Genomic DNA, 24,398 nt, shown 5'->3' on the forward strand with positions numbered 1-24,398 from the left:
GAGACAGCAGCCCTTCCATGGGAAGGCAGGGCAGCGGGGGCCAGGGGACCATGGGCGGGGCCGATGGACAGATAGGACAGGGAATACTGCAAAGGGGCAGTGCTGGGGAACAAGGGCCAAACCATGGGGAAACAGGGGACTCTCCATTGAGGGGTCTGTTTCCCCTGTTACCTATCTCTACTCCCATGTCCCCCCTTCCCTGGCCCCTCCATTGATGGTGCCCTCACCCCACTATCCTGCTCAGACTATGTGGGGTCCTTTGTCCTCCCTGCCATGCTACCTCCATGGAGGATGCCCTCTCCCCCCTGCCCTGCCATGTATTTAAGGACTTGTGCCAAAATCCTTGCTGTCTCAAAGTAGGGTTCCCTATCCCCCCAGCCTCTCCCCTTCATTGAGGATTCCCTGTTCCCTCTCCTGCAAGACATGTCCCTCCATGTAGGGTTCTGTCTCCTTCCTGCCCTTCTCCCTCAAAGTGAACTTCCCTTTCCCCACTGCTTGCCCCCTAGAAGTGAGGTTCTCTGTCCACCTGCCCTGCCCCCTCCATGAAGGAAAACTTCTCCTCCCTGCTCCTCCCCCTAAAGTTGGGATCCCTTTCCCCCAGCCCTTCTCCCTCAATGGATAGTTCTGTCTCCTGTCTGCCATGCTCTCTTAAAGTGAAGTTCCCTTTCCTCCTGCCCTCCCCACTGCATCGACAGTTTTCTTTACCCACTTTTCCGTCCCTCCAAGTGCAGTTCCCTGTCCCCCAGCTCTAACTCCTTTCTGAAGGGTTCCCTGTCCTCACTGTCCTGTCCACTGCCTGGGGACTAGGGGGACAAAGCTCAGAAGGTAGATACCCCAAGTCTCCTCGGCTCAGTCATTCCCTCACACCGCCACATAGACATTTGCCTTGGCTGCGGGGATTGACATCTGCCTTGGCTGGCGGGGATAGACATCTGACTTGCCTGGGGGAAGACAGTTGACATACCCTATTGGAAAACACCTTGCCCTGAGGCCACTTAAGAGATTAAAAGTAATAATTCCAAGGAGTAGCAGCTGCTTGTGTAGCCTGCCCCCATCCAAGGAACAGCAGCCTCCTGATCACCACACCCTCTGTCTGAGGAACAGCAGCTGTGTGTGAAGCCTCCCCCCACCAGCCAGAGGAGCCACCACAGCTGTGAACAGCACCCACCAGAGGAGCTGCTACCAACTGAGGAGCAGCTGCTACCACAACCACCTGAGGAGCAACCGCAGCCCGAGGAGCCACTGCCATCCAAGGAGCAGCAACTGAATGACTCAACATCTAAATATGGTGGTACAATCAAACATGGGTAAACAAAGAAACCCCCAAAGGAAAGAAAAGGAGGACTCGCCAGAAAAGCATCTAAGTGATACAGAGGCATGAAACATGACAGAAAAAGAATTCAGATTAAGGGTCCTAGAGTGCATAAACCGGATGGAGGAAAAAATCAACAACTTATGCAAGAAGCAAGAAGAAACAGATGAAAAAAATCAATAAATTATGTAAGATCCAAGAAGAAATGAAGAGTGATATAGCTGCAATAAAAAACACCATTGAAAGTTTCAACAGTAGACTAGGAGAAGTGGAGGACCGAATTAGCGAATTAGAAGACAGGGAAGCAAAACAGACCCAAACTGAACTGCAATTGGAGAAAAAAATTAAAAGACAGGAGGAGAGCCTAAGGGAGCTATGGGACAACATGAAACGAAACAACATACAAATAATAGGGGTGCCAGAAAAACAGAATGAGGAACAAGGGTTAGAAAACCTATTTGAAGAAATAATATCAGAAAACTTCCCTGAGGTGGGGAAGAAAAAAGTCACACAAGCACAGAGAGTCTCAAACAAGGTGAACCCAAAAAGACCAACACCAAGACACATCATAATTACCATGGCAAATGTTCCGGACAAAGAGAGAATCTTACAGGCTGCAAGAGAGAGACGGATAGTCACATTCAAGGGATCTCCCATTAGATTATGAAATGATTTCTCAACAGAAACACACCAGGCCAGAAAAGAATGGATGGAAATTTACAAAGTGATGCAAAGCAATGGCCTGAATCCAAGAGTACTCTATCCAGCAAGGCTATCATTCAAAATTGAAGGGGAAATAAGAAGCTTCACAGACAAAAAAAAAAAAAAAAAAAGGCTAAGGGAGTTTATCACCACCAAGCCAGCAATGCAAGAAATGCTAAAGTGTCTGGTGTAAAAATAAGAAGTAAAAATCTAAGAAAGAAAACAGCAACACACAAAAAAAGAAATGGCTACTAACAAGTACCTTTCAATAATAACTGTAAATGTAAATGGACTAAATGCTCCAATCAAAAGACATCGAGTGGCTGAATGGATAAAAAAACATGACCCATACATCTGCTGTCTACAGGAGACCCACCTCAGAAGAAAGGACTCACACAGACTGAAAGTGAAGGGATGGAAAAATATCTTTCAGGCAAATGGAAATGAAAAAAAAACCTGGGGTAGCAATACTTATATCGGACAAAATAGACCTCAAAGTGAAGGCCATAACAAGAGATAAGGAAGGCCACTTCATAATACTAAAGGGATCAATACAACAAGAGGATATAACCCTGATAAACATATATGCACCCAATGCAGGAGCACCCAAATACATAAAAAAAAATTCCTGGAAGATATCAAGGCAGAGATCGACAACAATAACAATCATAGTAGGGGACTTTAATACACCACTGACATCACTAGATAAATCCTATAGACAGAACAACCTTTCTTGGAGAGGTGACCTTGGTTTGGACACATGGCACCGGGAGGGTGAGCAAGCATATTGGGAATGGTATGCCATGTACGCCAGGTCCCTTGAGACATGTGTTGTGCGCATGTTTCTTTCCTGCAGTGACTGTGTCAAGCGGCAGGGGTGGACCGGCTTACGGCGGGTTCTCCCTTTTTTATTTTTTGAATGATGGCGCATGTGGGTCAGCGGCCACCTCTCAGTTTGGGTTGTTTGGGACTCGGAGGGGGACTGTTGGGCGGTGATAGTGAGCATAGCTGTGAGCATGGTGGATGGAGTGCACAAGGAGCCTTGTTCCTCTAGAAGGTTGCTGGCCTCTTCAGTCAAGGGATTTCAGCTGTCCTCAAGTCAGTGGTTTGGTTGTCCTTGTTGATCTGGCTAGTGGGCAGCGTCATTGGCGGCAGGCTTCCCAAAGCATCAGCGAGTTGAAGGGCTACATCAAAGGGTCCACAGGGCTGTGCTTGATGGTGGTGTCGGTGTCCGGGGAGGAGTCAGCTGTGCCCTTTGGGTCGGCCAATATGGATGATACCGGGAAGGAGGAGGAGACGGAGGGTGGTGTGACATAAGGTTGGATTAGATGGTCTGGAATCCACACAGGTGAGTCTGCATCCTGTGGAAATATACAAGCATATCCTCTTCCCCCGGTTAAAATTACATCAGGTCTCTTCCAGGCTCCTGTAAGTAAGTCTTTCCATTTGACGAAATAAGTGAGTTTCTGCTAAATGAAAGTTTCTTTTGCTGATTTACTCAGAGTCCTCGGACTTGGCTGAGACAGTAGCTTCCACTTCTTGCTTTTCTACCATCTGTTGGGCCTCAGTTGTTACCTTCTTCAGCTGATCCTATGTTGGCACCTCAGTCCCTTGCATAGCCTTCCTTTTCTTCTTTTTTCGGCTTTTCTGTCATAGGGGCAACTAAGTCTTTGGAACGATGGGACAAGGAGCTTCTCTGGGTCCATCTGGTGACACACATAATGCATTTACTTAATCCACAGGAGTGGGGCTCCTTGTGCGCACCATCCACTATGTTTGTGGCTGTGCTCACTGTCATTGCTTGCCGGTCTTCTTCTGAGTCTTGACCCGCCCAGTCCGGGGGGTGGCTGCTGATTTGCATGCACTATCATTTGGGGAATAAAGAGGGAGGAATTTGCCGTTGGACGGTCCGTCCTTGCTGCTTGACACAGTCGCTGCAGGAGAGAGGCATCCGCACAACATATGTTCCGGGGGACCTGGCGTATGTGGCATACTGTTATTGATATGTTTGCTCACCTTCTTGGTGCTATGTGTTTTAACCAAGGTCACCTCTCCAAGAAAGGTTGTTTCCCCAGGTAGGGATTTTCCCCTGAAGTTAGGGAGGGGATAAAACCCCTTAACTAAGTGCCAGGCAGGTAGTTAATCACTTTAACTACAAACAATCACGCTTAAGCTACATAATCTTTACTCCCTGAAATGGAGACAAGAAATGCCCTAACCTTTGGAATAGAAATTGATAGGATTAAAATCAACTGGTATAAATACAGATGTAACAAGACAATAAACACCAGAACTTCACTGGAAATCCTATCCAGAACTTGGCTGGAGATCCTAACCAGATCCTGGCTAGAGACCTGGCTAGGGTGCTGATCAACTGAACGCTGTCTCCGTGTCATTCCTTCTTCTCGGACTCCATCCACACCTTTGGGAACCCCTGGACCTGCTGGGGTTGGACTTCAACAGGACAGGGAGGGGGCACTGGGAAAGGGAGGCGACTGTTATTGGATATGGGTTACTTTTGGAAGTATTGCTAAGGTTCTACAATTGGCTCCTCTGAGGGGGCGTGGCTAGGCCCTGGGGGCGTGACTCTCTGGGTGGGACTAGCCAACTTAAAGCCAGGCTGAGGCTCTGAGGCCCACATTGTGGTGGCTATTACTCCTGGAGGCATGGAGGAGTGCGCTTGCCTCTGGGTCATCGGATCTTTGCAGGGATGTTGGTGTCCTCAGAAGTGCCAGCGCCCAGCTGAGAGTCCAGGAGCCGATGGCAAGCGGTGTCGTCAGGAGTGCCAGGGCCCAGCTGAGAGGGCAGCAGCCTATGACAAGCCGGCCCCGGCCCCTGCAGAAAAGCACATCGAGGCTGACAGGGCAGTGGGGTGCTGTGCTGGGAGTGGAGGAATGGCTAATCCCATGCCGCCCTCGCCGCCTCCACATGGCTTACTGCAGGACCTGTCGGTGGAGATGCTGGTGGAGATCTTCGCCTTGCTCCCAGGCACTGATCTGCCCAACCTGGCCCTGGCCTGCACCAAATTCCACCACATCCTGCAAACGAACAGCATCTGGAGACAGCGCTGCCGCGAGGAGTTTGGCCTTTGTGAAAACTTGCAGAATCTGGAGACAATAAGTATGTCTTATCGAGAAGTCTATGCGAAGCTATTCCACCCATACAGACACATTTTGGGATTGTGGTGGCTAGATACTGAGGACTATAGAACACTGCTGAATGTCGTGGTGGACGGCTTATACATTACTGGTTGGACATACGGGCCTTGTCTTAACACCCACATTGATGGCCCAATGCAATTCAAGCCTGCGTTCAGAATTCGCCTGACAGAGAGCAAATCAGCCACGGTGGAGTGCTTGGAAGGCCACCACAGCAGGCCCCACAACCGCCACATGCAGATTCAGAAGGACAGGTTCACCACCCAGTGCAACAAAACAGACCACCTTAAGGATGTACCAAGGCGGCTTATGGACGAATGGGGGCGGGTGCTGGTGCAGGAGGACAGACAGCAGTATGACTGCCTGACCTACCGCCGCCTCTACCTCCCGCCGAGCCACCCTGATGACCTCATCAGGCCAGGCCTCTTCCAAGCCAACTGCAATGCCTACGGCCTATCGATTGCCATGCTCAGCTTCCATGGGAAGTATGCCAGGGTCACGAAGGTCACGGGAGACTCCAACCCCAGTTTGGAGATCCACCTCATGAGCCGCATCCAGCTGCCAGATGGCGAGATGTTCAGCAACTTCAACGAGCTCTCCCGCGTGGTCCAGGAGATTGACAAGCAGCAGCAGCAAGAAGACGGGACTGAGGAAAGCGAGGGCCATGGCTGGCAGAGCCCTGTCCAGCAAAGTGTCAGAGAGTCCAGGGCTGCAGCTTCGGAGGAGCAGCCTGTTCCATTTTTTCTGCCTGTGGGGGTGCTCTCAAGAGACCAGAACTACCCCCGCACCTGCAGGATGTGTTTCTATGCCGTGGACACTGTTACTTTTACTGTTACCTTACGTGGCTTCGCCTACACCGGGCGCTTCCCTGGAGTCTTCATCCTGTTCGATGAGAACCACTTCGGGTTTATCTGGCAGGACGTGAATTACTTCATCCTGTTCAGCAGAGTCCAGAACACCTTCCAGAATGTGGAGGCACCATCCCCGCAGGCCTTCCTGGAGATGCTCAAGAATATTCAGTCCTGACCCCCTGGGTGGAACAGCTTGGATGAACTTTGAAGATTTGACCTTCTGACCTGGTTACCCACTGTTGTTTGTTTTTTTAATCCTCAGCCAAGGATATTTTCCCATTGATGTGTAGAGAGAGTGGGGAGAGAGGGAAAGACAGAAATATCGATGGGAGAGAAGCACATCAGTTGGTTGCCTCCTGCCCAAGGATGGACCAGGGCCAGGCTGGGTAGGAGCCAGCAACTGAGGTAGAAATAAACCTTAGACCAGGGGTCTCAACCTTCCTAATGCTGTGACCCTTTAATACAGTTCCTGATATTGTGGTGACCCCCAATTTCATTGTTACAAATTGAACATAATTAAAGCATGGTTTTTAATCACAAAGGCAATATGTAATTATATATGTGTCTTAGGTGACCCCTGTGAAAGGGTCATTTGACCCCCCCCAAAGGGGTCGTGACCCACAGGTTGAGAACCGCTACCTTAGACCTTTCCATCCCCAGGTCCAGGCTGTATCCTCCGAACCTAACCAGCGAGGGTTGAGCATGTCTTTTTAAAAAGAAAAAGAAAAATAAAAAGAAAAAGGAAAGATCCTAAAATTAGATAGTGGTAATTGTTAGATTGTAAAAACCAATGAATTGTACATTTTAAAATGGTGGGTTTTATAGTATGTGAATTAGTTCTCAATAAAGCTGTTATTAAAAATATTTTTAAAAATCCTATACACAAACAACCGGCAAAGAAACAGCAATCCTAAATGACTCGCTAGATCAGATGGACTTAATTGACATCTTCAGAACATTTCACCCCAAAGCCATGGAATATACGTTCTTCTCAAGTGCTCATGGGACATTTTCAAAAATAGACCACATATTGGGTCACAAACAAAGTTTCCCCAAATTCAAGAAGATTGAAATCATACCAAGCATCTTCTCAGACCACAATGGCATAATATTAGTAATAAACTACAATAAAAACAACCCAAAATACTCAAACACTTGGAAGCTGAATAGCATGTTATTAAATATTGATTGGGTTACCAATGACATCAAAGAAGAAATTAAAAGCATCCTGGAAACTAATAACAATGAAAAGATGACAATCCAAAACCTAGGGGACACAATGAAAGCAGTCCTGACAGGGAAGTTTATAGCTCTACAGGCCTATCTCAAAAAAAAACAGAAAAAAAATGGTAGTAAATCATCTAACTCTGCAACTCAAAGAATTAGAAAGAGAGCAACAAGAAAACCCCAGAGTGAGCAGAAGGAAGGAGATAATAAAGATTAGAGCAGAAATAAATGACATAGAGACCAAAAAAAAAAAAAATACAGAAAATCAATGAAACCAAGAGCTGGTTCTTTGAAAGGATAAACAAGATTGACAAGAGGCCAGAGGATTGTCAAGGGCAGGGAAAAAAATGAGACATATGTAATACTCTTTGTAATACTTTAAGCAATAACAAAAATAAATAAAAATAAAAAGTTTGAGGACCCCTGGTTTACAGGTTCTGGGAGGAACTCCCACATTGCCAAAATCAGTGAGCACATCATACAACTGTAGACCTGAACTTTGCATTCTGAGCTTAGTGTCCTTTAAAGGTTCCCAGGCCCAGGGGCTGGAAGAGTGGCAGGACAGTCCCAGGACTCGACTATCTCAGATGCCACATGAATGTGAGGCCCTGAAATAAGCTCCACAAATCAGTACTCCTAAGCGATTCTTCATTTGCAGCAATCTGTGGAAACTAAAGTTCTGTTGAGAACTTGGCAACCAACACCTGGATTCATGGGCTCTGCCTATTAGTATCTTTACCCAACCCCTGGAGATGACCGTATTATGTCAGGGCCTCAGTCCTAAGGGCACAATTTTGCCTACTTGGCTATCTTTCATGGGACTTCTGCTTCCTGTCCCCAACTGGGATCCTCTCCCTTCAAGTTTCATTCCCAGCAGTTGGGAAGAGTTTAAAACCCTATTTCAGACAATGTCCCTCTTTTATTCTCCACCATCGATGGCCCTAGGATCCTGAAAATTAGACTGAAACTTCTCACCAAATACTTTGCCTTGTCTTCTCTGTTGTATTTAGATACAAAACCAGCCCAGGATTCCCGAGTCCTCCCAGCTCAGCCACACCAACCACAATCTGATAGGGTGACATTGCAGCCTGTCACCCTCTTTCACACATCACACCATGTATCACCCACAAGTGACTCACTGTTCTGGACTCAGTGACCTGGGTTTCAGGATCTGACAGGCACCGGCACGTAAGGATGGAGGGTAAATGGAGTGAGGCTGAGTAGAAGTCTTCAAGCAAAACGGAGTCCGGAAGGCACATAGGCCTCAATGCTGACTGTTGCTGCTCAACAAGCTTCAGACAAACCACTGCACCAGGGGACAGTGCCTCTGAAGCCTGGTCCTAGTTGTGACCCAGCGCTGGAGCCTATAGGTTAACAGAACGAAAAGGTCAAAATGGGCACCTGGAAGCAACACCCAAACCCATCAGCACTGGATAAGACCCCTGGCCTGGGCTTTCATTGGCTAAATGCAGCCATAATTCGGCACAGTGCACTTTGGGAAACTTACTTTTTCAGGCCCAACAGGTGGAATTAAGATCTCAATCACTGACTGATCATTGCAAATACTGGTGTTGGGGACCCCCGGTGGTGCTGGAAAATGACAAATTTAGGATTTGGGGGCTGGTCACAGGTTGCATGGAAGTGTTGTCTGCAACTGATCTCTTGTTTTGAGATGTATTTTTAGATTTCGTGAAGTTCAGAATGCTCCCTGAGGTGAAAAGTATTGTTTCAATTATTCCGGAGGACCACAAATCTAAATGGATATGTTGTTTTTAAGTTTTTTTTATTTGAATTTTATAGAGAGAATGAAGGAAAGGAAAAGATAAAAGCACTGATTGGTGCCTCCTGCATGGCCCCCACCCACTAGGCTTACACCCAGAAAACTTGGCTTGTGCGTCACAAGGAATCTAACTAGTAACCTTTCTGTGCATGGGACTACACTCAACCAATAGACCCACTCCAGCCATCAGATATTTTATTTTTATCAAAACATCCTATTATTAATAGAAAAATCAAGATAGGAGAAAATGTACATAATCCTCTCCTAGTTGTTTAAAAACAAAATTTTAAAGGGTACATGGCCGACAAGTTGACATTTCCTACATTGTCTGCATGTTTGCAGTCATTACACATTGTGAAACTATGGAACTAAGAGTTACTGTTCACTACACGTGCCAAGCCCTGGATTCAATGTTTTACATGAACTATTTCAACATAAATTGCATGACTATAGAGTTAATAAAAGGCAGGGCTGGAAGACAAACCCATCTGTCTCTAACAACAGAGTTCTGGCTTCTACTGTTAGCCTCTGTAACTATTAGGATTGGCTAGATGTTATTATAAATTACCAACAGACCCAAAGATTTATTGGTTTTTATATTAAAGAAGGCATCTTCCTTGTTCATGCCACATGATCTCCCTGATTCTCCTGGGACTTGTGTAAAGAGAAGCCACCATATACTTACCTCCTGGATATATCAGAGATGTACAGAGATGGTGGCAAGTCTCAGTGCTTCCAGACTTTTCTGTTAGCAGTGACAGGCTTCATTCTCAGCACATTTCATTGGTCAAAGCACTTCACAGGGCTGCAGCAAATTCAGGTGGTCAGGAGGGAAGTCTGACATACTTGATAGCCACATTCATGTGACTACATGGGGCCAGCCTCTTTTGGGGCTGTGTATGGGCGAAGAAGAGCAGTGAAGATTGGTAGGAAGTGACACTGGAAATTAGTTCAGATGGTTCACTTTCCCCTCATCCAGGTGCATTTTGTCCCAGAGCTGCCCACAACCACCACTGTCTAGATTCAAAGGAGTTGACTTCAATAAGAGGAATTTGGTCAGAAGTCATTGGCCATGAACTCAGAGCCCACTTCTGAGTATGACCTTTAATAAATCCCTGGCTGCCTCGGTTCCCCCACTATGTTCGAGGTGAAGATCCACATATTAAGAATGTTTATTGGAAGGTACAGGACTGCAAGCATTCCAGCATCCATGTTCTTTGAAATTAATATCGATCACTACTCTGTCTCCTAGTCTCTATCATTTGCATAGCTCAGGTGAGGGCTCCATCAGGTGGGGCTGAATGTAAAAATGCTGACATTAACATCAATGTTGGTCCTAGGTTCCCATTCATTTGTGCCTGAACCTGTGCTAAATGTGGTCCCTCCATCGTTCTCTTCATCCCCATTGGAGGAAGCACTGGGCCTAATTTTCCCTCCTTGTCTCAATGTTCCTGAGTGCCCAAGCTCACCCAGTAAATGTTGAGAGTCCAGAGGTCATAAAGTGATGCTCCAAGCAACCCCAGGCACATTCCTTATTAGGTGTCAGCATAGCTTACAAATAGGCAAGGGATTGACCTTCTCTTCAGGGACCAGGAGGACCACCCGGGTATGCCAGCCTTCTCCAGGGTTATCCAGTTCCTCATTCCTAAGGGGGAATTAGGGTCCTAGGATTCTTCACCCTCAGCTTTCCCCCATATGCACCCATCCAGTGATTCCTTTTCAGGGATTCAGGATCTTCCAGATCCTCCTCAAAGGCTTAGAGTCCACCAAAAACAGTGCCTCCACACTCTATTCTTCAATTCTGCCACCAGTCTTTCCCAATTCTCCAACTTCTCTCAGCCTGCAGTCCTGCAGTTCTATGACCCTTCACTTCATCCATCCATGAACCTGAGATGGGACCCAAAGGGGTATAACAGTGGCTTGGAAGAGAAGGGGCTCAGCCTGGGGAGCAGAGAAGAACATATTGTCCTCTAAATCACCCCTGTGGAGATTGCCTATGCATTTGTCTGTTGCTGGGGTGCACACATACAATCTCACGGGGAACATGCAGACATCATAAGCACACAAATGCCCGGGTACAGAACACCCCCAGGCAAAGATGGGCTCGCAGGTGCAGGGCTTGTGGCCAGGCTCACACAGATCCAGACTACAGACTCGGACATCACTTTGAGGGGAATACACAAATACACACAGATAAGAACACATGGGAACAAGACAGCATCACGATGCACACTCACAAACACAATGGACACACACAGGCACACACCTGAAGGGACATATGTGGACACAGTAGACAGACACAAAGAAAATAAAAAACACAGATACAATCAGGAACACTCAAAGGGGCAGCAAGTCACACATACAACCAACACTGATAAGCAAAGCAACACTCCCCTTAATGCTGAGACAAACTAATACACTGTTTTAAAGGAAACATTAAGAACTGAGGTGCTGTCTTGACGAGGTAGTACAGTGGGTTGGAGAATCATCTCATAATGCACCTCCCCCCCCTCCAACACACACACACAATAGATTGTGGATTTGATCCTTGGTTGGGGCATGTATGAAAGGCAATTGATCCATGTTCCTCTTCCATTAATGTTTATTTATTTCTCTCCCTGTTTCTCTTTATTATTTATCTAAAATCAATAAACATATCCTCAGCTGAGGATTAAAAAAGAAAAATGTAATAATTAAGGTATTGAATTTTCAAGAACATAGCATTAAATCCAGAGCAATCTCTCTAGAACAGTTATCAGAGAATCATTTGAATGCAGTCAATGTGTCTTTTTTTACCTGGGAGGCTAACAGAATCACTATCGCTGATCTCAGAAAAACCCCACATAATTCGTGTCATAGTCATGATCCCCTCCTTGCTTTCATTTAAACACTAAAATATGATGGTTTCTGAATAAAGTCATCCCTTCATTTCCATAACTTAGGTTAGACTTTGAGTGATAAAAATTAACTTATCTTAGTAGTAGCTGTTTCTCAGGGATTCCAACATAACTTTAGGCACTGGAGTGAGGAGAGTCAGTTCTCCCTCCAGGTCCCATGTGGCCATGCACTCCCTGTAGATAACTAGAACCTAGAGGTGCAGGAGTGATGCTCTGAGTAGACCCAGACACCGTCCTCTATTAGTTTTCAGCTTAGCTTTCACATGGGCAAGGGACACCCTATCCAGGGATGTCCAGTTCCTCATTATTAGTGGGGATTTAGGAGCCTAGAAGTCTTCCCCTCAGCTTTCCCCCACATGCACCCATCTTCACATTCCTTTCCAAGGATCCTGGATCACCCAGCTGCTGCAAGAAGGCACAGTCTTCCACAAACATTTCCAATCCACGCTCTATAACTCCTGTCTGTCATCACAGTCTGCCCCAATTCCCCACCTTGCTACAGCCTGAGGTTCTATGAACTGGCCCTGTGCTTAATTCATACCTGAGATGGGACCTCCAGAGGGACACCAGATGCCTGGATGAGCAGGAGAATAAGGGGCTCAACTGGTGGTGGGGAAGAATACCAGGTAGTCCTCTACATCACCTCTCGGGAGATTCACTATGACTTGTCAGTGGTTGGGGTTCACAGACTCAGAGAAATATACAGATAACACCAGCATAGAAACATGCAGGTAGAGAACACCCCCAGCCTCTTCTGGGCACTCAGGTGCCAGACTTAGGTCCAGGCTCACATAGACCCACACTGTAGACATAGGCAATACCTTGAGGGGAACACACACACACACACACACAGAAACAAACAATTGGGGCCACCCAGACAGTGCCACAGGACACACACACAATGGACACACACACAATGGACACACCCCCATATGCTGGCAGGAATCCCTAAAACCAAATCTGTCAAGGGGCACAACCTCACACCTCATGGTATATTGTCCCTCAGAGTCCAGGCTCCATCACCTCACTCCAGGTGCAAGGGTCTGCTCGGCAAAGGCCAAACTTATGGAGCAGGGAGACCACACACAATGCATCCTGGAATGCATCCCCCCAATGTGGTATCATGTTGAGACCAAGCCTCTCCTTCAGGAAATGCTTGTACTTCAGAATGGTCTCACCATTAAAAACACATAGCACCATTTTCTGGAGAATCCATGCTACCTCCAGGACTGGTTGGGCAGTGGTATTTTTAATGAAATGAAAATGGAAAATTAACCAGAAATGTAAAAATAGAGATTCAAACAATGCCCGTGGAGCTTAGGAGAGTGTATGGGCTGCTCAGAGGTATGTGAACTTATTTGAGGTCCTCAAGTATTAGGAGCTGCTCCAGAATGCCTGGGAGGGATCTGGGCTCCTTAACCACCTGAATCCAAAATAGCTCAGTCTCAACCCCTGGCTGGAAGGTGCTGAGACCACAAAGCCCATGTCCAGGCCCAGAGCTTTTCCCAGCCCCTTAGTGTTTAGTCTCAGGGAGCTCAGATGTCATAATTACTTGTGGGTGACTCTTCAGCTTAGCCCCAGTTCCCCACCCTCCACACTGACAGCAGGGCCCCTCCCCTCCTGTCCTCTCCCTCACTGTGTGCTCTGCCCTCATGAGAACCCTTATGGCTGGTTCACCACAGGGTCCCTGCCTGGTTTGTGATGGTGTTTGCATGCGTTGACTTGTTTGGTGAAAAAACACACAAATATATTGCTCAGAGAGAAAGAGAGAGAAGAATAGGGAGAGGGAAACACCCATTTTGTGTTCCACTAATTTTATACATTGTTTGATTCTGGTTTTTTAAAAATATATTTTATTGATTTTTTACAGAGAGAAAGGGAAAACGATAGAGAGAAACATCGATCAGCTGCCTCCTGCACACCTCCTACTGGGGATGTGCCCGCAACCAAGGTACATGCCCTTGACCAGAATCGAACCTGGACCCTGCAGTCCACAGGCTGACGCTCTATCCACTGAGCCAAACCAGTTAGGGCATGATTCTTTTTTTAATATAAGCTTTATTTTAAATTTAAAGAAAAACTGAAAACGAGTATTTTTTACAAATTATACCAACACTGAAAACGTAATTTGGGAATGTTGAACATTAGTTCTCAATTCAAAATAATGACATGTCTTGGTGTTGGCTAATGTAAAGTTTATTTAAACCTAGTACTTTTATATAAGCTTAACCATTTCATCCTTCCTAAAATTCAGTGATTATGATTCAACTTTAGAAGGTTAAAGCAGTCTTCTATGTAAAACCCCATATACCTTTTTGAAATACAATATATTTACACCAGCGAGGAAATGATAAAAACCTGTAAAAACCACATGGGACTTGCCAAAAAGGCTGCCTACATACAGAGGGAGCATTTCGCCTCAGCACACACACGTGATCGAACAGACTCCCTCACGTTCTCTTACACAGCAACCTGCGTGGTTATAAATGCCGCTCTAGCATGTATGAACTGAAAATAACATGTTTTAAAAGGTCCTTGAAGACACAGGGGAGTGGAATGAGCCCGCGCTGAGAGCAGCACCACACAGGCTGTTATGAGGATGTGGCCGAGCTGCCAGCCCAGCTGGCTCTGCCCCTGGAGAAGCAGGCCCCACCCCGTGGGAACAGCGCCCACCCCAGGGAAGCAGGCCCCACACCAGGGAAGCAGGCCTGCCCTCAGAAAGCTGGTGGAGGACCCAGAAAGACTGATGGTCTTGCCAAAACCGGTTTGGCTCAGTGGATAGAGCATCGGGCTGCGGACTGAAGGGTCCCAGGTTCGATTCCGGTCAAGGGCATGTACTTGGGTTGCGGGCACATCCCCAGTGGGAGATGTGCAGGAGGCAGCTGATCCATGTTTCTCTCTCATCGATGTTTCTAACTCTCTATCTCTCTCCCTTCCTCTCTGTAAAAAATCAATAAAATATATTTTTAAAAAAAAAGACTGATGGTCTTTTTGATGATCTCCAAGGCCTCCTGGACCTCGTCCTCCTTGATGACCAGAGGAGGTGGAATCTGATGATGTCGCCATGGGTAGGCTTGGCCAGAAGTCCATTATCTCGAAGGCGCAGGCGAACCTTCCAAGCATCGGAATCTTTGGTTTCCCCGCTGACGGTGGCATCCAGCAGCCCCTTCCCACGCACTGCGGTCACGATGTCCCAGGGCAGCTTCCTGAGCTCATTCTCTTCTTCCAAAACTTCGCAGGCGGCGTTGGCCCCGCGGCTGCCCAGGGGGTTGCCCCTGTACGTGGAGCCGCGCTCCCCAGGCTGGATGGTCAGCATGATCTCGTGGTTACACAGCACCGCCCACACGGGGTACAGGCCACCGGAAAGGGCCTTGCCCAGGAGGACGAGGTCAGGCCTGACGTTTGCATGGCCGACTGCCAGCCATCGCCCAGTCCTGGCCAGTCCTGTCTGGGTCTCATCCAATAAACAGGACTGGGTGCCTGGCGCAGAGCTCGCGCACACCCCTCAGGCAGCCTGGGTCAGGACAATGACGCCCGCCTCGCCCTGAATGGGTTCGACCATGAACGCAGCAACGTTTAGATCCTGAAGAGCACGCTCAAGAGCAGGTAGGTTGTTGTAGGGAATGATCTCGAACCCCGGCATGAAGGGGCCAAAGCCGTCGTCGCTGCTGGGGTCCGTGGAGCTGTAGATGGCACACAGAGTCCTGCCCCAAAAGTTTCCAGCTGCGAAGACGATCTTGGCTTTGTCCTTGGGGATGCCCTTCACGGTGCAGCCCCACCACCGCGCCAGCTGGCAAGCGGTCTCCCCGGCCTCCACCCTGTCTATGCTCGTGGGGAGAACCTGGTGGTAGTTGAAGAGCTTCCTGACGTTCTCCTCGTCTTCGCCCGGCACGTTGTTGTAGGAGGCCCGCGAGGTCGGCGTCAGCTTCCCCGCCTGGCTCTTCAGGGCAGCCACAATCTTGGGGTGGCAATGCCCTTGGTTGACGGCGCTGTGCGCACTCAGGAAACCAAAGCATTTCCTGCCTTCCGCATCCCACAGGGCAATACCTGTCCCTCTCTCCAGGGTGACCAGTAAGAGGTGGTAAAGAGCGTCTCAATATTCACGCAAGATTTGAATTTTGCGTGAGCATTAGCAACGACAAAAAATAAAAGCCTGATTTTACTTGGTTTATTGAATCAGATTTTAATATCTGTTACCCTGTGATTTCAATCCCTTCAATTTGATAAGCATTACCAAGTACCAATTATGGCCCAGGAGCAGGGACAATGAAGACCAAGGCTTTGCGTGTGTACCAGCAAAGCTGTGGAGGCCATTTACCCGTTATGCTATTCCATACAAAACCCTATGCTGTATACATTTTGAATCAATAAAAAATTTACAATTTTTAATTATAAACCTGTGTTTTCTATCAAAATTACTTCTTGCGTGAATTTTGGGACACCCTTTAGTTGTGAGCGCCATACTTGGCTTCCCCGTTCAAAAACGTCATCCGACCATAGAGGGCCTTGGACCATCTTCTTAGTCGCCACGGATGTAGGAGAAGTCACTGGCGTGTGGGCGCCCCGCCACAGTCTGCAGACGAGCTAGCTTGGAAAGCATCGTGTCCGCAGAGAAAGAATTCCACCAACCAGCTACCCTTTCTCCTGCGGTTAGGATGGAAATGCAGATTGCTCAGCCTGGATCCAGGGACGACCTGCTGGGTCCAATAATCCCTGGGGGTGCCTCTGGCGCCAGAACCAGCGGCTATGTCTTGGTGGCAGCACATTGTTTGATTCTTGCATGGAGCCTGACTGAGGATGGAACCCACAACCTTGGCACTACTGAGATGATGCTTTAATCAACTGAGCTCTCTGGCCAGGAAGAAACTTATCAGGGGTTTTTAGTAAAATAAGTCACTAATGTATCTGAGAATAGTAGATACCAGAACCACTGAGATGAGAGGTAGTGATGGAAGACAACAATTCTCAGGTCACGCATCCCGGAACCAGAGAGGAGGGAGCCCGATTCTGGGTTGTGTCACCTGACAACTGCCCTCTCATAATCCAGGACCCCTCAGCAGGTATCGGAGAGCTGGTTTCGGCCCGATTCCCTGCAGGCCAGGCCGTAGGAACTCACCTGCCAGAGGGATCCCACTCATTCCACAGACACCCTTGAAGCCAAGGCGCTGCCCCAGGTGGAGCCTAATGGGGAGGGACCGGGGAAGGTTGGCATTAGGCTGTGTCAGACCCGTCTCAGCCAGTCCCACCCCACTTGTCACTTTCTAATTAATTTCCTTTCAATGTGCACAAGTCCATACACCCAGTCACTAGTAAAACAAAATGATATACTACTGAAATATCTTATGTCCATGTTCAATGCCATCATTTTCGCAGTTGGAATGTAGTTATGACATTTACACCAGGGAAATTTTCAACTACCACAAACCTAGACTTCAATATATCATTAAATGCTTAAACTTAAAGAACACTGGTGGAGAATTAACAATGCAGATTAAATGTATAAGTGTCTGGTACAAGTGGGCTATAAATCATACATAGGGTAAAAATTGAGAAAAACCATTTTGTTTATAGAATTCAAAAACCAAGAATACCATATGGCCAAAAAATCAGTCGAGTCACTGAGGACTGAGTGAAATTGAAACATATGTCTTAGAGGCTGCACCGCCCTCCTATTGGTTAGAATAGAATAATAAATTAAGTTTAAAAGTAAACAAAAAATCCTGATCATTTTAACAAAGAAGATAAAGACAGTGAAAGAAATACATGAAGAAATCATCACCATCAAATATCATTATGGAAATGAAGTTAAAACAAAAGCGAGTTAACAGTACACTCATTGATGGGGCTAGTACTTAAAAAGATTAACCTTTGTATGTGCTGGCAGAGTTGCATAGAATTTTCTGGGTGGGTGGGAAGGCAAACTGATTGACCATTTGAGGTCATAGTTCCATATATGTTGAAATGTACCACATTCACTGACAGTGGAACAGTTTAATAAGACATACATCTGTAGAAAGAATGGAATACAATATTCTGAGCTGTTTTATTTTTAAAACCCCAAACGTAGAAATAACTGAAATTATAGGCGGCTCAATAGTAAAAGTGGTTATCCATAGAATACAATATTTTCTAGAAATAAAAATTATTTATATAAACGTTAGTGTTAAATCTCAAACATCTGTATAGCATGAAGGAAGTCAGTGTTTGTTAAAAAGAATTCACCTTATAGTGCCAATAAATTTATGAAAAATATGAACTACTCTATTGTAAAGGAAGGTAAATCAATGTCTGCATGGAGGGTTGGGGAAGCAGAAATATTACAAAATGACTGGGGGTAAATACAGAGTGTGGCAAATTCAGGTTTAGAGTAGTTGGTGTTGAAAACAATGCACTAATAAATAACAACACAAATATAAAAACACCCTTAAAAAAAAAGATCATAAACCAGAGCAGAGGAGAGCACAGAGTTTGCAGGTTGGTGAATAAAAAACCCCCAAAATTTATCAAAGCATAATGTGAGTACCACTATGTCCCTGAAAGAGGTAGCACTGCTTAGCTGAGAACAGCTGCTCTGGATGAATCCTGGGTCAGGTCCATTTTCTAGTCATAGAGAAATGAATGAAGATACTGCCAAGAGCTTGGAGGAATCATAATTACCTCAATCAGAAGCGAGAACACAGAATACATTCCCCTGAGCACCCAGGGAATGTGACCGATGCACACTCCTCAGGTGAGGCAGGTGTTAGCTATGAAACCTCTTTAGTGATAAACACTCACAGTGACATCATTTGGGTTGTAGGTCTGGACATGTTAGCAAGTACAACACAGATCCTTCAAGTCTCATTTGTACCTCAATTTTATGATGAATCTAGCAGAGTGTATGTTCTCATTAAAGGGGTTTACATTCATGTAAATGGGTCCCATAGAGCCCCTTAAGTGTTCTTATTCTTAGTGAGAAAAATAAAACATTTCCTACACATTTACATCTTTTCTCCAGTGTGAAATTACAGGTGTCTAACCAGGTTATAGTTGTAGCTAAAAGGAATCCCACACTCACTACACTCACCAGTGTGAACTCTCTTGTCTTCACTGGGGATAGAGCTTTCACTAAAGGATTTCCCACATTAACTACACTCATATGGCTTTTATCGAGTGTGCACTCTGTGGTGCTTATTGAGGGTAGTCCTTTCACTGAAATGCTTCCCACATTCACTGCACTCATATGGCTTTTCTCCAGTGTGAACTCTGCGGTGATTAGTGAGGGTAGCCTTTTCTCTGAAATGTTTCCCACAATCGCTACACTCATATGGCTTTTCTCCAGTGTGAACTCGTTGGTGTATATTAAGGGCAGCCCTTTCACGGAAATGCTTCCCACATTCACTACACTCATATGGCTTTTCACCAGTGTGAACTCTGTGGTGTTTAGTGAGGTGAGACCTCTGACGAAAGGATATCCCACATTCACTACACTCATATGGCTTTTCTCCAGTGTGAACTCTATAGTGTTTAGTGAGTTCAGCCCTTTCAGTGAAATGCTTCCCACATTCACTACACTCATATGGCTTTTCTCCAGTGTGAACTCTGCGGTGTTTAGTGAGGGCAGCCTTTTCTCTGAACTGCTTCCCACATTCACTACACTCATATGGCTTTTCTCCAGTGTGAACTCTTTGGTGTATAGTGAGGTTATACATTTGACGAAAGGATATCCCACATTCACTGCACTCAAATGGCTTTTCTCCAGTGTGAACTCTGTGGTGTTTAGTGAGGACAGCCTTTTCTCTGAAATACTTCCCACATTCGCTACACTCATATGGCTTTTCTCCAGTGTGAACACTGTGGTGTTTAGTGAGGGCAGCCTTTTCTCTGAAATGCTTCCGACATTCGCTACACTCATATGGCTCTTCTCCAGTGTGAACTCTTTGGTGTACAATGAGGCGACACTTTTGACGAAAGGATATCCCACATTCACTGCACTCATAAGGCTTTTCTCCAGTGTGAACTCTTTGGTGTACAATGAGGCGACACTTTTGACGAAAGGATATCCCACATTCACTGCACTCATAAGGCTTTTCTCCAGTGTGAACTCTCCCATGTGGAGGGTGGTTAAACATTTGTCTACACACTTCCCCACATTTATTATACTCATAAATCATATCTCCAGAGCAGAGACCTTTCTGATAAGCAACTTTCTGTTTCTGGCTGTCAGCTCTTTCACATTCCACCCACTGGTGATGTCTTTTTCCACTGAGAAATTCCTGTGAAATCTCATTGTTACTGTGTGGCTCCATAGTGTTAAGAGTGGCCTGGTGCTGGAGAAGCCCTAACATGGCTGGGGAGTCTTCCCCAACCTCCATACTAGCTACAGGCATCCCAGATAAGTAGAAGCAGCAACAGGTCACAAGCGAGGGACTCTCCATATCTTCTTTCCAGGGCTTCTCTCCACTGGCATCCTTCTGTTGCTGGTGAGGGTTTGCACTGGAACACAAGTCTCTCAAACATGCATCACTTAAGAACACATTCTTCTCAAAGCAAACCACTTGTAACTCACTCAGGTGCAAAATATCTTTTAACACTGAGAAGCACGGTTTACACAGATGGGTCCTCTGGGTGGCTGCAGCTGTCCTGGAAGCCCTGACCTGAGAATCTCCTATAGATACACTGTGCTGAGAATAGGCCTCCACATCATCCATCTTACGCCAAGGACCTGAAAACAGAGGAATGATGACAAAATGAATGTTGACTCTGGTGACAGCGGGAAGTCCCATTATAAAAGTGGGTTGCACATACTACATTGGTTTCATGCAATTGGCTGAAAATAAAAGACCTGAAAGATGGATTAGTAAGAGGTCACTCTGAAGTTCTTGAGCACTGAAGATCACAAAACAAGGGAGACTTCAGCAGAAATAGAGCAAAAACAAGACAAGTACCACATGGAGGAGAAGTGGACTGTCCAGCTCATTCTGCTGCTAACAGCATTCAGTAGATCAGTGATGGCGTACCTATGACACGTGTGTCAAAGGTGACATGCAAACTCATTTTTTTGCTTGATTTTTCCTTGTTAAATGGCATTTAAATATATAAAATAAATATCAAAAATATAAATCTTTGTTTTACTATGGTTGCAAATATCAGAAAAATTCTATTTGTGACATGGCACCAGAGTTAAGTTAGGGTTTTTCAAAATGCTGACACACCGAGCTCAAAAGGTTTGCCATCACTGCAGCAGATCTTCTATGCTGGTGACATGGGCAAGCTGTGCAGAAGGTTGGTTACATCTCATTCCAAGTAAAATTCAATAAACAAGTAGCTGGTATTTTAGGGGTATTTAAGCATGTACACTGAGTGGCCAGATTATCATGACCACCCCATCAGTACAAAGAAATGAATTAGTTATTCAAAGAATAATAATAATAATGATAATAAAACCTTGAGAGTATTTGCTTAGGAAGTTTTCAATATTGAGTATTTCGGAAGTGTCAATGAAGTGCTGACGGGGTGGTCATTATAATCTGGCCACTCAGTGTATGTGCTCCTTATAACGCTTGCATAGGTCCATGTTGTAGAATACTGCAGAAAGAGAAGTGCAAAGGAATAGGTGATGTAAAAAGGACACAAAGGCAAAGATATCCAAAGCTAGAAAGTCATTGATGAAATGAGAAGCCAGCAAAGTGTCAAATATGGAAAAGGAAATGTATAAATGAGGGGTGGCCATTGGAACTTGCACCAAACATCATTAGACAGGAACAGTTCCTGGTACAATCTGAACACCATCCTTATGTCATACCTCCCCCGAGCTGCCACTCAGCCAGGCCAGGCTTCCCCTAGGAACATCCTGTACGTTCACCCTGCAGAAACCCAGGGTTCTCCCTGCACCCCCTTCCCTAGAAATATCTACAAACTAAATATTCCAAGTTTCAATGAAAGACAACAGAGGTGAGCATCCATCACTTGCCCATAGCATTCGGCTTGCAATAGTATTCACAGAAGGTAATATTACAAACAACAATGGAAGGAGGGTCTTACAAGAACAGCAACTGGTTCATGTATATAAAGAAGATACCTGGCACAGGCATTCACCAAGGTCCTTATCTACAGGAAAGGTGCAGAAGTGGAGGCCATGGATCTGGATATAGTCACCCTTTCTGGGTGAGGAAGAGCAGGAGGGACCCATTAAGCTGTCTGTAAGACTGCTGACACCCAGACACTTCCTGCAGTTCCTAAGGCAACTGGTGTTAGGGAAGTTTGTGGAGTCTATTGCTCAGGGCTCTCTGAGAGCTCACCACTGGCAGCCACAGCCCATTTCACAAGACAGTGGGGGAAATGAGGAGAGCCCATGGTCTTGCTTTGAGAGAGACAGTGCTATGTCTGGAGAATAAATAAAGAGTGGGCATCACTTCAGGACACTAGGAGAGATGAAGGTCTTACCTACGAATGATACAAGTGAAAACACTTCCAGCATCACATCACAGTATAGACGTCTCTGAGCCTCATCAAGGATCTCCCACTCCTCCTGAGCGAACGCAATGGCCACGTCCTCAAAATTCATATCCTGTCATAATGAGGACAGTACATCCCATGATAAGATTCTCTCTTGAGATGCCAAGTTTGTCACACTCCCCACCCGGTACAACCATCTGCTTCCTCTACTCCCCACATCAGGGAAGACAGCAGGCGTTAGTCCCATCAAAGTCAGTATCTCCTTATATTCCTACTAGAGGCCCGGTGCACAGAAATTTGTACACTTGGCGGGGGGGCAGCCCTCAGCCCAGCCTATGCCCTCTTGCAGTCTGGGACCCCTCGGAAGATGTCCACCTGCTGGCTTAGGCCCACTCCCTGGTGGATTGGGCCCAAGCCGGTAGTCACACACTCCTCTGGCAGCCCGGCAGCCCTGGGGAAATGTCCACTTGCCAGCAGGGAGCAAGCCTAAGCTGCAGTCGGATATCCTTAGCGCTGTTGAGGAAGTGGGAGAGGCTCCCACCACCACCGCTGTACTGGCAGCCATCAGCCTGGCTTGTGGCTGAGGAGACCTCCCCCTGTGGGAGTGCACTGACCTCCAGGGGGCAGCTCCTGCACTGAGCGTCTGCCCCCTAGTGGTCAGTGTGTGTCATAGTGACCAGTCATTCCCAGTTGTTCTGCTGTTAGGGCTGATGGCTGTTTGCAGCTGGTCACATCCCCTTCAGAGTGCCGGTCCCCACTGGGGTGCCTGGCCAGCCTGGGTGAGGGGCTGATGGCTGTTTGCAGGCTGGTCACACCCCCTTCAGGGTGGGGGTCCCCACTGGGGTGCCTGGCCAGCCTGGGTGAGAGGCTGATGGCTGTTTGCAGGCTGGTCAAGCCCCTTTCCCAGTGGGGACCCTTACCCCATGGAGGTTTGGCTAGCCTGGGTGAAGGGCTGAAGGCTGTTTTCAGGCTGGCCACACCCCCTTTTGGGTGGGGAGTCCTGCAGGGGTGCCTGGCCAGTCTGGGTGAAGGGCTGAGGGCTGTTTTCAGGCTGGCCAAGCCCCCTGGCGACGGAAGCTCCCAGCCTCTCCTTTTCTTTTCTTTTTTAATTCTGGGGTTTATTTACCTTCTATAATTGAAACTTTGTAGCTTTCAGAGGAGCTCAGAGCTGGCCAGGGTGGGCGAGAGGGAAGCCTGCTGGTCGCTCCAGCTCCGTGGCCATGGCCAGCTGAAAGCAGGTATCTGGGGTTTATTTACCTTCTCTAATTGAAACTTTGTTGCTTTGAGTGGAGTTCAGAGCCCGCCGTGGCAAGCGGGAAGCTTGGCTTCCTCCATCATTGGGGCAACCAAGCCTCCTCCTTGCTCCAGCTCCGGGGCTGCCGGCTGGCCATCTTGTTTGGTTAATTTGCATATAGTCACTCTGACTGGCTGGTGTGCGTGGCTTAAGGTGTAGCGAAGTATAGGCAATTTGCTTGTTTGTCTTTTATTAGTGCAGATTGATGCTGTGTCTCTCACAACAATAAAGGCAGATGAGCAGTTATAATATACCTGTGCTTTGGGCCTCAAATGAGAGTCAGACTGCCCCCTTTCAATAACAGTGGGTGCCAGTCACATAGGGTAGGATGAGATGTTGCACATAAAGGGAGTGTGAGTGACTTGACACTGGTCTTGTCAAGCAATACCCATGTTGTCCTCCAAATTGTCCCTCAAAGACACCAAAATGCTAATGCACATTACACTTCCGACTCCAATCCCAGTTTGCTCAGGCCATCACTTTGCATTACCTGTTGCCCATAGTTCTTTGATCCACACTTGTCTCACAGCTTCATTCCCAAAGGCACATTTCACTAATGACATAAATAAGCCATCACAAGGACAGGTTGTTTTCTAACTACTTTATTTTCTAAAATTCTAGTTCACCACCTCTGTGATATATTTCTCTCTCAACCTTCTCTGTTCTCCCTTCCCCATGCTGATGGAGATTTTCAAGTGCAGGTGACACTGATGTATGCTATCTCATTCCTGTTGTTCACT

General features: G+C 46.6%; 1 protein-coding gene and 2 pseudogenes across 1 annotated transcript; 1 reads left to right on the top strand and 2 right to left on the bottom strand.

Annotated features, from left to right (window-relative positions):
* The first annotated feature begins 4,920 nt into the window (after nucleotides 1-4,920).
* Nucleotides 4,921-6,198, top strand: LOC102432285 (annotated as a pseudogene).
* An 8,695-nt stretch (nucleotides 6,199-14,893) lies between these two features.
* On the bottom strand, nucleotides 14,894-16,527 carry LOC102432605 (annotated as a pseudogene).
* A 1,912-nt stretch (nucleotides 16,528-18,439) lies between these two features.
* LOC111823826 (zinc finger protein 501-like) lies at nucleotides 18,440-20,393 on the bottom strand. Its single transcript, XM_023746630.1, has one exon. It carries the CDS (start codon nucleotides 20,342-20,344, stop codon nucleotides 19,073-19,075), a length of 1,272 nt encoding a protein of 423 aa, XP_023602398.1. The 5' UTR covers nucleotides 20,345-20,393; the 3' UTR covers nucleotides 18,440-19,072.
* Between the last annotated feature and the right edge of the window lie 4,005 nt (nucleotides 20,394-24,398).

This window comes from Myotis lucifugus, unplaced genomic scaffold, assembly GCF_000147115.1.
Source record: "Myotis lucifugus unplaced genomic scaffold, Myoluc2.0 scaffold_711, whole genome shotgun sequence".
NCBI lineage: Eukaryota > Metazoa > Chordata > Mammalia > Chiroptera > Vespertilionidae > Myotis > Myotis lucifugus.